The 15,594-nt window shown below is 36.7% G+C and overlaps 2 protein-coding genes across 2 annotated transcripts; both read right to left on the minus strand.

The window, feature by feature from the left end:
* Window positions 1-52: 52 nt before the first annotated feature.
* LOC150030120 (uncharacterized) lies at window positions 53-5,862 on the minus strand. The gene is made up of 8 exons (XM_090310042.1): window positions 5,157-5,862; window positions 3,789-4,508; window positions 3,100-3,195; window positions 2,933-3,016; window positions 2,541-2,775; window positions 2,298-2,458; window positions 343-621; window positions 53-251 (listed from the first exon to the last, which is right to left on the minus strand). Exons 1-8 carry the CDS (start codon window positions 5,487-5,489, stop codon window positions 192-194), a joined length of 1,968 nt encoding a protein of 655 aa, XP_090166168.1. The 5' UTR covers window positions 5,490-5,862; the 3' UTR covers window positions 53-191.
* Window positions 5,863-7,431: 1,569 nt separating this feature from the next.
* Window positions 7,432-8,031, minus strand: LOC150030121 (secreted RxLR effector protein 161-like). Its single transcript, XM_090310043.1, has 2 exons — window positions 7,699-8,031; window positions 7,432-7,536 (listed from the first exon to the last, which is right to left on the minus strand). Exons 1-2 carry the CDS (start codon window positions 8,029-8,031, stop codon window positions 7,432-7,434), a joined length of 438 nt encoding a protein of 145 aa, XP_090166169.1.
* Window positions 8,032-15,594: the final 7,563 nt, after the last annotated feature.

Here is a 15,594-nt window from a genome sequence, read left to right on the forward strand (position 1 = left end):
AATAATAAGTAGCCTTTATTTCAACGGGGCATCTGGGAAGGGACAAACAGGCCCAAACTAAAAAGATTCAAACATACCAGATGGATCAAAGCCGCCAATGAAAAGCTCAACAATATCCTACAGAAAAGGTGGATGAAAAACAAAACTGCTAGCAGCGTACTTCTTCCCTTGGGTTTTGAGGATGGGAAAAATTATAACGTAATACCATCACCGAAAGCTATTAGCTGTCCAAGCACTGTTCTCACACGGAGCTGTAAAGGATAAAAGACTTGGTATTAAGATAATATATAGAGGGAAGAGGGAGGATGGGAAAATGGGGCTTATACGGTAAATAGATATAACCTTTACATCCAGGCACGGATCATTGACCATATTCTTTATTTGAGAAACAATACCAGCATTCCGCAGCTTCGTAACGCGATCTAGTGCACGAGGACTTGAAGGCAAAGTAAGATTTATTATTGCCCAAACAGCAGCAATTCGAAGTTGACTGTTGTCACTCTGCAAAAACTTCACCACAAACGAGTGGATCACATCATCTCCTCGTGGAAATAGTTGTTTCATTACCCCTTCCTTATGAAACTCATTTCCACTTGCAACATTGCAAAGTACATACATTCCCTGCATCAGTCATAATTCAGTAATTATTCAACTGCATGAAGCATATCATTTTCTTCTCTAACCTCTCTAGTCTCTAGTCCTTTCTGATATGGTTTACTTGATAGTTCTCATTGATATACTCAATACAGATTTTATAGTCATAAAAAAATCCTAAAGGATCATTGAAAATGAATCTGCTGAAACTTAATTGTTCATTGGACAGACATGGACATTATCCATCAGATGGAGCCTTTCTTAGAAATAATGGTTTCTTTAAATGCATTTTTAACATTTGAGTAACATATATGCACCTGCAGAACTTCAGCTGTGTCTAATTTTTTATTCCTATCATCCTATGAAAGAAATCCACCATCATTTTTAGCCTTCCCATCAATATTGGCTCCCTTAAGAAATTTCAAAATTTTCCTTCCATGTTTAATGTCAGCTTTCTAAGACTAAGGTAGACATGTAAAAAACAGAAATTCTAGACAAATGTCACAAAGCCAAGTGAGGAAGAGTGTTGAGACTCCTATGGAAAGTTGACAGTTCTTCATTTGGCTAATTTCTCAAGGTCATTTGCTCAACCATCTTTCATTTTTTTTTTCTCAAAGGAAGTGAGAGGAGGGGAAAAAAAAAAAAAGAAGCAAGTCATTTGCTCAAGATACAAGCCACAGGCTTACAGCACAAGCAGGCAAAGATGTGATTTTCTTTATCTATCCTTAGCTATAGTGATAATTTGAGTTTTAACTCAGAATTTTTCCATTTTTATCTTTGTTTGTTGTTTTGAAAAAAGGCGGAAGCTGAAAAGAGATTTGACAGCAGTCTGAAAAGACTAATGCTGCGCAAAAGAATATATTTCAAAAGAAAGAATAAACACAAAGTGAGTGCAGAAGGATCTGAAAAACATAGAGTGTTGGTCCTGCAAGATGAAAGGTCACTTGAGTTTTGATCAAGACTACCGCAAGAGCATTTATAGTTCTTTTCTCTGCAAGTAAGATAATTTATTAAAACCCTTTCCCGCTCGGTAAGAAGATAGCCTACTGTCCTACGGGAGTGGAAGTGAATTCCCCAAGAGACCCAGAGCCGACAGAAGGAAGCAAGCATCTGACATGATCGCGCACGTACTAAAGGAAGTAGAAAAAAATTCCTTTATCGATAGAACAGAATCGGATTCGTCTTTCCCCTTCTTCTGTCCCAAGGGAGGTTTTTTTTAACATGAAAATAATTCCATTGACGAATGATATTATAAACAAACAAAAAAAACATAAACAGAATCCTAAAGACCAGTTAAAAGATCCTCGTGACCTTAAAAATGGAAATATTTCTCTAGTTTGTCAGTCTCTAATTCTATGTAAGATAGTATTGCATAGTATCAGACCTACTTATGAGATCTTCCAGGACGGGAAACATAAATGCTTCGACGTAGCATGTTTAATCAGTTTGTGTGCCTATTGTCTTTAGATAACAAAGTTACTGTATGTTCAATCAACATGGCAGTTATTAGCCATTATTGAGCTGGGCACAAAGTTGCCAAGTTATTATTTGTAAGTTGGTAATTAATACCACTTTGTAAAGTCGGGCTCTTTCTTAGAAATAGACTGTTTTGCAATCATTTCTAGGATTTTTTTTTCTCCAAAATAAAACTTTCCTTTTGAGCCTACAGCATATTCAAAAGTTTAAAATAAAATTAAACTAACCTGGACTCCAATTTCATCCATTGAAATATTTTGCAATTGACGGCCAATAGTATTCAATACGATGCCATCTTCGGCAAACACATACTCAATTGAATCCTCACATCCATCGATAAGATTGCGCACGAGAGCCATAGCATGCTCCTGTATGGAAGGCTCGGGATCTGAACATAAACATGTGATGCAACAATGATTAAACACAAAATATACTCAACCATAAGGATGGAAAACAGAACTCGACAGTACCGCAAACAAGGCTGGCTAACAAGGAAGCTGTTAACTCCATGAAGATTGCTTCTTTACACATAATGTTTGCGAGGAACATTAAATTCCTTAAAGCCCACAATGCATTAAGCCTTATGTCCAAGTCCATAGACTTTGATAATCGAACCAGCTCTTTCACACCTCCACATCCTATAAATATCGACCTCTTTGTTGAAAATTCAACCACTATGTTGCTAATAGCACCAAGTGCTGCAAGCTGGTTAAAGAGTATGAAATGATAGCTATTACACAAAAGCAAAAATAACTTAAGAAGTTTTTCCAAACAACCTCTTTCAATCTGAACATTCAATGACTCAAAAGGTAGGAAGATTCTGACTATTTGGAAACTTGAATTAGTAAGATAATAGGTATACCTGAATATCATTTGAAGGATCGTGTAAAAGCCGAACTAAGGGAAGGACAACTGCTTCATTCATAAAGTAACCTGCACTCGAATTCTGAATAGGATGCTCTTAAAAAGCAGGGAAGGGAAAAAGACTATGAACATTAGAAAAGCTAATATTAATACAACATTACACACCTTGATTGATCGAGAGACACTTCTCAAGCAAGTGCAAGCTGCAATACGTATGTCGCCACTTTCATGTTTTATGGCATCAATCACTATGTTCATTACCTAGGTCAAGATTATAAGCAAATAAATAAAATCCATAAACCTTAGTAAGTTAAATTTAAACAAATTTCAGATTTGTTAACCTCTATCGGTCGGCAGCTCAGTTAAAGTATCAAACGGTAAAATAAAGAAAGAAAATTTTGAGTCCCCACTACAATTAATATATTTACACAACGTGTTGCTTCTTCTTCCTTCTTTTCCTTTTTTTTTTAATTTATTTTTTAATTTTCTTAATTTTTCCATTTTTTCTTCAATCCAATTGGAATGAACCAGCTGGTATAATTTAACTTTTTTCATTGGAAAATTTTGAGGACTGAGAAACAGATAACAGGACACCTTTGTCAAACAGTGATTTTTTTTTATTACAATATATATATATATATATACAGTAAGGATTAGTATGAACTTAGGTCAGAAATAACCATCGAGAGATTCAGATAGACAAGCAGACAACTTTAGATGTCAATTTAGTTACCTGGCCATGTTGACTTAGTGAAACATGAGTTAAATACAAGTACTTGCTAAATGTTTCAAACAAAAACCAATAAGTTAGCTTCATAAAAAATAAGTTGATACAATCACAATAAGAAGCAAACCTGCAAAGAGAGAAATCTAGACCTACAGCTCTCCAACTTTGAGCACAGATGAGAAAATGCCAGCAACAATCCTTGAAAACGTCTGGGACTTAACTGATCCTTATGCAAGTGATTGTACAACTTATCAATTGCATTTGCCTCAAAAGCAAGTTTTTGTAGCTCCTCCTTCTCTGCAATTAAAGTCGAAAAAACGAAGGAAGCTTCATCTCCAACTTGATCTGGACTGTCAAGAAGCTCAAGCAAACTATGTATCAATTTCATTTTGATTCCTATGTCTTGCAGATAACAAGACGACGAATTCCTTATAACGATCAAGCATACGCAGGCTAGCAATCTAGTCTTGGGATTTCTGTCCTTCATCAATTCAATTATATAACTCAGCCAATCTTCTCTACCAGGTTGCATGAATTTCGCTATCGCTTCAACATTATTTTTAAATATTGTTGCAATCGACTCTAAACTAGCATCCCTTTGACTTAGAGAACCATCAAGAAGATCAATCAGCTTCTCTAGAACTCCACCATCATACAATGCCTTTTGCTCTGCAATTGTCTCACATGAGTGAACAATGATACTTGCCCCAAGTCCAGTCACATTCTCATTTTGACTATTCAATAATGAAAGAAGAAATTTGGTGTTTTCCTGCTGAAGGAAATCGTGCTTAGGAGCCAACTTTGATTGATAAATCATTCTTAATGATCGAGCTCCTGCATCCACAACCTAAGAAACAGAAAAAATACACCCAACAAAGTTCACATTATGATTGAAAAGTAAGGCGAAAAACGAAGAAGAAGAAGAAGAAGACAACCGCAAAAGGTTGCATTATGTACACGAAAAATACTTGAAAAATTTTGAAGAATTTTGAAGGAATAAATATAAAAAGAAAGGTAAAATTGGAAAAATTTTGAAAGGAATAAACTCCTTTTTTTGCTTCTTTTCCCCTTCTAAAAGATGGTAGTTCTAAAAGTGTATTTAAGGAATCTGCTAGCCAAACCAAAAAAGATTATTATAAGTAGAAATAGGAGCTATTCTTCCCACACTCGAAAAACTAGTCCAGTTCCAAGGAGATCTTCTTTTTCATATTAGCCGACCATTTCTTGTAGTTCGAAGAGGCCATAATAGAGAAGATTAGAAGATGAACGGATCGACACCACAGAAATGCAACTTAAAACTAAGCCACAAAATTTCTGGAATCTTTAATCAACTAGTTAAAATACAACTCGAGCACTTATAACCAGAAAGTAAGCTCATAAACGCGAATTGCAACAGACCAACAATAAAAGACTCCTCAATTTCCTGAGAAATGCAATTCCCAAATTGAAGCAAAATTGCTAGAAAGAAGAAGAGAAAAAGAGAGGGAAGAAGAACCTTGGGGTCGGGATCGGAAAGCAATCGAAGCAGTCGAGGGAAGGCTCCAGCATCGAGAACGGCGGAGACACCAGCGTCGACGCCGCAGGCAAAGCTGCCAAGAACAGCAGCGGACTGAACGAGAATGTTGGGGTCAGAAGTGGAGGAAAGAATTGCAGCAACGTGGGGGACAACGCCGAGCTTGATGAAGGAAAGCTTCTTAGTGCGGTTTCCGATGATCTGATTCTTGATGTCTCTCAATGCCTTGAGCTTAACGGCGGCGTCGGCGGCAGTCAATCGGGCGATGAGGTCGGAGGAGGGCTTGGGAATCGCAGAAGAAGCTGAGGTTGGCATGGTCCCAGTACTGAGAGAGCTACTGGGATGGGAATGGCATCGAGGCCACAGCAGAGAGAGAACCCTTCACACCTTTGAGAGCTACAACACAACCTTCAATGGAGTTTTTTTAGGGGAAAAGGAAATTTTTTTTTCTTTTTTTTTGGATCTTCCAATAATTTGATGGTTCAAAAGCAAAACAAACACCAATACTTTGATAATGTGTATTTTTATGAAAACCATTCTACCATTCTAAATATAAGTACTATTTGAAAAGTATGTGACCAGTATGTATGTATCTTCTATACATTATATACATGGTATTTTTATTCAAATTGCTAGCACGATGAAAACAAGATAAGAAAAGTAGATGAGAAACTAAAGAAAACAATTCAACTTAGACATTGTTTATCCATACGTTTGGAATTTAGGGTGCAATTGTAATTGTATTAGATTGTAAAGGGAATGAATGGGTTGCAACGTGCAATGAGAATAAGTCGAATAGCAATTAGAAACGATGGTGTTTACTTTTCACGAAAATGAAATTTGAGTGATTACTGGAATGTCCTTTTATATTTATAATTAATCTTTTTTATGTCTTGTTGACCTTTTTGTTTTTTGTACTGTTTCATTTTTTATTTTATTTAGTAATTAAAATTTTAGATGTTTATATATAAAGAAAATATTTAATTACACAAAATCTATATTATCAATAATTTTTTTTTTTTTTTGAAAGAACGATAATCTTGGTATGAAATCTTGGTCTGAAACTAGAAGTATCCAAATTGTATGATTTTGGCCAAAGAGTAAGAAGAGTTGGAGAAAGAGAGATAAAAGGCATGAGTGAGAGTGATAACGAGATCAAACATGAGCGAGAATGAGATGGAGAGTGAAATGAATTGATCAATGAAATCAAAGATTAGTTGGAACTCGAATTTGATATATAAAGTAAGGCATGAGCGAGAACAAAATCATGTATGGGTGAAAGCAAGATCAAGCGTGAGCGAGAGTGAGATCAAACATGAGCAAGAATAGGTTAGAAAGCAAGAAAGAAATTGATCGATGAAATTACAGATCAACCGGACCTCAGAATCTGTTGGGCTTGATATGCTTATAATGGGTTGATAACACACTACACTATTAAACTAAAGATGATCTTTTGGGCTTAAAGAAACCCAGGCTCTATACTGAATACCAGATACCACCTTAGTTGAAAACACAAATACAAATCAGTGTGCTGAAAGCACAATCCGTGTGAAGAAAATCTCCACCCTACACCTTGACGGCTGTGATTAGAGATAAGCACTTCTAAAGTTTTTGTAGAACTCAAATGACTATTCCTATCTTTTATTTGTTGCAGAGAAAACGAAGAGAAAAAAATAAGAGAACCTGAGGGAGATGTTGTTGGAAATCGCTTGGACGATGAGGCTACTATCGTTTAGCCGATTTGAGGTAAAGCAAGGAGTTGTCTAGACGATAAGGGAAGAGTCGTCTAAACGATGAAGACTTTACAGAAGATCGTCTAAACGATGGGGTTCGAAGTCGACGATGGTCTACAGATAGAGGTGCTGAGGTAAACGATCGATGGCTAAATGGTAAACGATATAACAAAGAAGATCGATGAAGAAGATGAACACAATGATTTACGTGGTTCAGCCAAAGATAGCCTACGTCCACGAAGAAGCTGATGGGAATTTTTATTAGGGGGTTACAAGATTGATGCAAGTTAAGTTGTTAGCCTTTCTTGAACACTCTGTATTTTTTTTTCTCTCTTACATTTACATGTAGTTACAAAATGTATATAAAGGCAACTTGTATGTAACTGATTTATAACAACCTTGAAGTTGTTTTCATCTTTCTGTAATAACAATCTCCACCTTGAAATAAACTTCAAATGTTTCTTCAGCTTCTCTGAACTGACTGTCTTCTTCTTTAACCTTTGTCTCTCAGCTTAAACCCTATACTATCGAGGTACTTCTGAAGTTTGAGCTGAGTAGGTCTTTGTCAACATGTCGAAGGCATTCTCTGAGGTATGTAATTTCAGAACTTCAACTTGTTTTGCTTCTATCTGTTCTTGAATGAAATGATATTTAACATCAATATGTTTAGTTCTATTATGGTTGCTTAGATAAATGTATGGTGCCCTGATTGTCACAAAAAAATTTACTATATTTTTTTTTATCCCGAGATCACATAGGAGACCCTTTAGCCATAGACCTTCCTTTACTACCTCTGAAAGGGCAATAAACTCTGCCTCAGTAGTAGAAAGGGCTACTACTGATTGTAAAGTAGCCTTCCAGCTTAGGACATACCTTCCATATAGGAAGATATACCCTGATAAGGATCTTCTTTTGTCTAGATCTCCAACATAGTCAGAGTTAACATACCCAATCGGCTCTGGTTTACTGTTTGGAAGCTGTTGGTACATTAGTTTAGAATTAGAAGTACCCTTAAGATACCTCATTATCCATTTAGTTGTCTTCCAGTGCCTTTTACCCAGATTAGCCATATATCTACTCCCCAGACTAGTAGCATAGGCAATATCAGGTCTTGTAGACACCATTAGATACATTAAGCTTTCCACAACTTGGCAATAGGGGATTGTTGACATTACCTTCTAATGTTCAATGTCAGATTCTTTAGTTGAGAGTTTGAAATGGTTAGCTATAGGAATATATACTAATTTGGCCTCTGTCATGTGATACTTCTTTAACAATTTCTGGCAATACTGTGACTGATTAATGCTTAGAATACTTGCTTTTCTGTTTCTGATAATGCCAATGCCTAGTATTCTTGTTGCATTGCCATGTCTTTCATTTCGAATTCTGAGTTAAGTAAATCTTTTACTTTATTTAACTATTTCATAGTTGCTCCTGATAAAAGCATGTCATTCACATATAGTAACAAGTAGATAAGATGAGTATAGGTATCTGTGTTTATGTAAACGCAGCTGTCATAGGAGTTTTTATAAAAGCCATTCTTCTGTACAAAATCACTAAATCTTCTGTTCCAACATCTAGGGGACTGTTTAAGGTCGTAGATAGATTTTTTAAGTAGGCATACATAGTCTTCTTTCCCTCTGACCTCATACCCCTTAGGTTGGCTCATATAGATAACTTCCTCTAGGAAGCCATGTAGAAAAGTTGTTTTAACATCAAGTTACTCCAACTTCAGGTTATTCTGAGCCACAATAGACAACAACAATCTGATAGAAGTCTACTTGACCACTGGAGAAAATAGCTCATTGAAATCAACACCCGGCCTCTGTGTAAAACCCTTAACAACCAACCTAGCTTTATATCTAGGTCTTTGATCATTAGGGAAACCTTCCTTCAATTTTTCACCCATTTGGATGCAATTGGCTTGCATCCTTTTGGCAAAGGTGTCAACTCCCAAGTGTTGTTTCTTACTAGTGAATCAACTTCTTCATTCATTGCTTCTATCCACAACTTAGCTTTAGGATAACTCACTGCTTCTTCAGAGGTTGAGGGTTCTGAATCATTAGATAAATAAGAAGCATTCAAAGCTAAGTAGTCTTCATACCTTGAAGGTGGCACTATAGTTCTTCTCTGCCTATCTCTAGCTAGGTTGCATCCCCTCAAATCTGGTTCTTCTTGCTCATGATCAGTAATGGCATCTTCTACTTCTTCTTTAAGATGAGGTAGTTGATCAAAAGGTGATTCAGAGCTTGAAGGATCAGAACTAGGGATAAGAACTTGCTCCACCTCAATTTTATCATTTTTCACTTGAGGCGCTGTAACATTAGAATTAGATCTCTGCGTATACATTTCATCCTCCCTAAAAACAACATCTCTGTTGGTGATACATCTCTTCTCTGTAGGGTGCCACATTCTAAACCCCTTAACACCTTCTGTGAAGCCCAAAAACATACACTTCATAGTTCTAGCAACTAATTTCCCTTTACTCTGATGAACAAAGCCAGTTCAACCAAACACCCTTAGGTTATTTAGGCTAGAACGTTGTTTGATCCACCTTTCTTCAGGGGTTAGAAGGTTGAGAGACGCATGGGGGCATCTATTTAGTGTATAGACAATGTATGAGGTTGCTTCTGCCCAAAATTTCTCAGGAAGTATAGCATCTGACAATAGGCTTCTTACTCTCTCCATTATAGTTCTGTTCAATCTCTCTGCCACCCCATTTTGCTGAGGTGTATACCTAACTGTCTTGTGTCTAGTAATACCATGTTGTCTACAAAAAACATTAAACTCCTCTGCACAGTACTCAAGCCCATTATCAGTTCTTAGACACTTAATTTGACAATTAGATAATTTTTCAACCATAATCTTCCATTCTTTAAACTTTTCAAAAACTAAATCCTTAGATTTAAGGAAATAGAACCAACTCTTTCTAGAATAGTCATCAACAAAGGTTAAGAAATACCTGACTCCACTTAAAGACTGGAAAGGTGAAGGACCCCATAGGTCCGAAATCACATAGTCAAGGATGGCCTTGGTTGTGTGCTGAGCCTACACAGAACTCTGCCTAGTAGCCTTCCCTATCACACAAAGTTCACAAAAGGATAGGCTCTGATGAACTCCCTTAGGTAAAATTCCTTGACTGCCAAGAGCTTGTAGACCTTTGGCACTAATATGTGAGAGTCTTTTGTGCCAAATATCTTCTTCAGTAGGTTGGTTTTGAGTCACAATCAAAACTGAGTGAATTTTCTGAACTCCTTGAACAACATACACACCATTAATCTTCACCCCTCTGAGGATAGGCTTACTGTTCTTCAAGACTTCACAGTAACCTTCCTTACCTCTGTATTCACAGCCAATAGAATCAAGCATGCCTAGTGAAATTAGATTTCTCTTCAGCTTAGGCACATGTCTGACAATCCTCAATAGCTTGATTGTTCCATCTTCAAGTTTTAGGGAGACTGAGCCAATCCCAACCACTGAACATGAGTTATTATTACCCATATAGATAGGCCCTTCATCCAACTCTCTATAGGTACTCGGGTGTCATGTGGAAAGAAAACTCTGAATCTATAACCCAATTTAGGTTCTTATTAGCTTCTTCTTCTGCCTTCCAATTAGAGGTAGCCAAAGCATCTGAATAGAAGTAAGCGTCACAAACTGAGGCTTCACCTAACTGATTAGGTTGGACTTTCTGTTAGGTTGTGGTTGCTTGTTTTTCTGCTCATTCTTCCACTTCAAAGTTCTGCAATCCTTGATTAGATGTCCAAGTTTTTTTTACAATATTTACATCTAACCTTGGATTTTTCTTTCCCCTCTTCTATTGAGCTTTGTTTTCCTTTTTCCTTATTGTTCTGTTTTAACTTACCTTTGACAAATAAGCCCTCTACACTAGGCTTGTCTTCCTTGCTAGTTATGAGCTTCATTTCTCTGATTTTAAGAGCTGAAATGATAATATCAGTAGTTAGGGAATATCTCCCATATTTTAAGGCAGTCTTCACATCTTTGTAGGAATCCGGCAATGAGTTGAGTAGCACAAAGGTTCATTATCTACCTCAATCTCTTCTCCTTGAGTCTTGAATTCAATAGTTATCCTCTTGAAATCATCTAGATTCTCTGTCAAGGATTTAGAAGCACTCATCTTGAAGGTAAAAAACCTTTCCCTTAGGAAAAGTTTGTTGGGCATATTCTTAGTCTCATAAAGCTCATTCAACTTGCTCCACATCTTAAAAGCTGTCTCTTGGTCGATCACTTGCCTTAGAACACTGTCAGACAAATTTAAAACCAGTGTTCCATGAGCAATTAGCTCCATATTCGCTTTTTCTTCTTCAGTTGCAGTGATTGGCAGCTTGGTTGGATCGTCTAGGGCCTTATATGCCCTTTGTTGTCCTAAGATGGCCTTGATCTTGGCTTTCCACAAGCCAAAGTCTCCTTTCCCATCGAATTTTTCAATGTCATACCTTGCTACTGCCATATTTGATTCAAATTCTATCTGAAATGCTCCAAGATTTTGCTTGTTTAGAATCTTGACTAATCTTGAAGTTTTCTTGCAGGCTTTGATACCACTTGTTGGGCTTGATATGCTTATAATGGGCCGATAACACACTACACTATTAAACTAAAGATGATCTTTTGGGCCTAAAGAAACCCAGGCCCTATACTGAATACCGGATACCACTCTAGTTGAAAACACAAACATAAATCAGTGTACTGAAAGCACAATCCGTGTGAAGAAAATCTCCACCCTACACCTTGATGGCTGTGATTAGAGATAAGCACTTCTGAATTTTTTGTAGAACTCAAATGACTATTCTTATCTTTTCTTTATTGCAGAGAAAACGGAGAAGAAAGAGAGAACCTGAGGGAGATGCTGCCGAAAATCGCCTGGAAGATGAGGCTGCTATCGTTTAGCCGATTGGAGGTAAAGCAAGGAGTCTTCTAGACGATAAAAGAGTCGGCTAGACGATGAAGACTTTACTAAAGATCGTTTAGACGATGGTCTACACGATAGAGGTGTTGAGGTAAACGATCGATGGCTAAATGGTAAACGATAGAACAAAGAAGATCGATGAAGAAGATGAACACGATGATTTACGTGGTTCGGCCAAGGATAGCCTACATCCACGGAGAAGCTGATGGGAATTTTTATTAGGGGGTTACAAGATTGATACAAGATAAGTTGTTAGCCTTTCTTGAACACTCTGTATTTTTTTTCTCTCTTACATTTACATGTAGTTACAAAATGTATATAAAGGCAGCTTGTATATAACTGATTTATAACAACCTTCAAGTTGTTTTCATCTTTCTGTAATAACAAAATCGATATTGGAAGCCTAAACTTCACGAATTTTTTTTCAAAGAGAGAGTCGTGTGTTGTAGTTTTTTCTGAAATTGAGAGAATAGAGAGAGTTTGTTTGAAAAAATTATGGAAAAGCGAGAGGGGAAGGGGGAGTGGGAGAGAGGAAAAGGGAAAGCGAGAGTGTGGGAGACGAAAAACAAGAGAGAAAATGAGACAGTGGGAGAGGAAGATGAAAAAGAGAGCTAAAAATGATTTTAAAAAATAAAAGATAGAGAGAGGGTAAATGTTGTCGAGTGAAGAAAAAGGTAAGGTGTGAACCTATCTTAGAAAATATTAGGGAATACATATTACTAATTATTGATGTTGCATCGAAATTAAAGGCCCTTAAGTTGGATGTTTCTGAAGCCTTTCTTGTGCATTTAATTTTGAACTCTACTGCACAATATAGTCATTTTAGGTTGCGTTATAACAATCAAAAGAAAAAATGGACCCTAAATGAGCTTATTACTCATTGTCATAAGGAGGAAGAGAAACTTTAATGGGATAATCTTGAAAATGCATATTGCATCTACTTCATCATGATTTAAGAAATGAAAAGAAAAGTACATACTTATCCTTTTTCTTATAAAAATGTCCCTCTCCTATCCTATCCTTTCTCTTCCCACTTATCCTTATTCTTCTTCTTCTTCTTCTTCTTCTTCTTTTTCTTCTTCTTCTTCTTCTTCTTCTTCTTAATTGAACATCCATGGATGTCCACAAAGTTTTTCCAAAATAGCATGAAAATGAAGCCAAGGCGATTTTCAAACTTCAGCAAATTGATGGTAATGTCCATCCCAAGAGCATATCGATGAAACCAATACAAACTTACGAGTAGGGAGGTGGATCAAATGGAAAGGGTAGTGTTCATTGGGTTTGAAACAACCTAAATAATGTTGGCTCAGTAGTTGTTCTTGGTTCATTTCTAGTTTAGATTTGAGTTTATGTGGTATAGATTAAAATGAACTGGACGCAGATAAGTATTTCATCCCACCTCTCTTTTTGAGTTTCTCTATTGGTATTTGCTTTTATCAAGTTTATTTGAACTAATTTTTGAGTTTATCGTTTTTATAATTTCCCAGTCTTAGATTTGTAAATGAACAAAATACTAATGAAATGACATATTCGATTATCTCTCATTCATCCTTTTCTATTTTTCATGAATTAGTTTCGTCTAATTTCCCCCCCTTAATTGTGTGTTTGAGGAGAATGAAAAATCTTTAGCAAAACCTTCATTTGGAGCTATGACATTAATCAGGTTTAAGCATAATCCTTAATGTTCGAGTATATTGTTTTAAGTTTTCACTTCGCTCTACTCTCATTCATCAACATCGATGCAATTATAACAATATAATAAAATAGTCTAACGAACAAAGAATAACTAACGCCAATTATTGGAGGCCGCACCTAACCATGCTCCATTTTTCTAGTTAAAAAAAATTCTAAAAATCAATTTTTAAAAAATGCGCACATGGGAAACTGATAACGGGAAAAAATGCACGTTATTACAGTGCTAAGTTATTAAACAATGCAGGTTTGTGTTGATAAAATATGTAAGATTGCGTCTAAAAAGCATTAAGTTCATAATATTGCGGGTGCATGCGTCCATCGTATTAAAACAGTTAACTTATGTATTTTTGTGCAGAATATGCATTGACGCAAGGCGAAAAATACGATCCAAAGAAATCAACGGCCGAGCGCAGTAAAAGATTACGTTACCACAAGGCTATGCGGTAATTTTCGCTCGCAAATATCTGCTCAAGAAGGTTGCCGCATAGAGTCGGCGCAACTTGGTGGGCGCATCCGGGTGAAAAGCGTCATAAATCACGATGGGATAGAAAGCTGATGACGGTCGATTCCGAATTAAGTTGACAAGCCGCTAACGAACTACTGTAGCAAGTACACTCAACTTTTCGGTGACAAATATTCGGCGCATCAGGCAGAGAATTAATGTCATCCCATCAGTGCAATCATAAGAGAGAAGATTCCTTTCACCCCGAAGCTCTATAAATACCGAAGGCAACCTTCAGTGAAGGAGTTCGGACAGTTAGATAATTTTTCCTTAGATAGAAGTAGCCTTGTTCATAGTTTTTCTTTTACTTAGAAGGCGGAGCGAGAGAAGGGAAGATACGCCAGAAGATCGCTCTAATCAGCTCGAGAGAGAACCCAGAGGCGTGGAAAAGTAGAGAGAGGGTCGACTCTCGCGATAGTGAAATTATCTTTTGAGCAGAGTGGAGAAGAACAGTGTAAAAGCCTTGGAAGTAAGAGATTGCTACCAGTTCTTTATTCTCATTTCGCATTGTTATTCTGTATTTAAATTCTATATCTATAAAATGGAACTTGCTTATCTACATATGTTCATTCTCTTAAAAGCACACATGAGTAGCTAAATCCATCGAATGCGTTGAGAAGAACTAAGCTAACATGATCTAGGATCTTCATTAGATGCGATTATCTTGTCTTATGTTGTGCCCAACACCCCTTTAGAGCTACTCGAGAGAGAGTCTAAAGAAAGAACCTAAGACTTGAGAGAGCTAGGTTAGAATCTAGACTCGAGAGAGCGAAATTAGATCTACATAAGCGAGAGATAGGGACTTAGAGATAAGTTCTGTTTGCCAACATGCATCGCATGCACCCTAGAGATAGGTTATGGTATTATGTGGTCGCTTTGTATGTGTGTATGTCATTTGTCATCGCATAAACAAGAATAGAGGCTTATGTGTAGGTCCTATAGACTTTATCGCATATATCGCATGCGTTCTAGAACTAGAAGCCGTAGCATTTGCGTTGAGAGATGATTTGCTATTGTATGTGTGTTGCATGATCGTATAATATGAACGCATTCCTAGAAAGTGTTAGTTGAACCCCTTCTCAACCCGTTCCCTTGCATATTCATCGCATCTTCCGTATTATCAACTCTTTTTGTAACTCCGCTGCATACTTTTTATACCGCAAACAACAACCCAAAACAACTTTTTGAATTATTGGTTACCGCAAGGTTTTCTTAAAAATTATTACCGCTTACTGTTTTCCTTAGTCCCTGAATTCGACCCTGAACTTACCAGGAAATTCAGTAGGATTTATACTTTGATTCTGCTGAGAAAACTTGTTGCACAACGCATTTCCATCACCGCAACTCCTTTCATAAATTCACCGCATGAAACAACGCATCAGAAACTTTAATCAATTTTTAGTCTAGTGCACCCATCTTTTATTCAGCCAACACCCAATCAAAGTGTGTCGTGTGGCAAATCTTTTTTAAATAAAAATTGATTATTTTAAATTTTATTTTTACTATGTAAAATAAAGAGAGCATGTAACCAATTGCACCAAATCTTTGCACTAAAAGAAAAAA

The sequence above is a fragment of the Benincasa hispida genome, unplaced genomic scaffold (assembly GCF_027475165.1).
Source record: "Benincasa hispida cultivar pf3 unplaced genomic scaffold, pf3_genome.v1.1 HicScf550, whole genome shotgun sequence".
In the NCBI taxonomy this organism is placed as follows: Eukaryota; Viridiplantae; Streptophyta; class Magnoliopsida; order Cucurbitales; family Cucurbitaceae; genus Benincasa; species Benincasa hispida.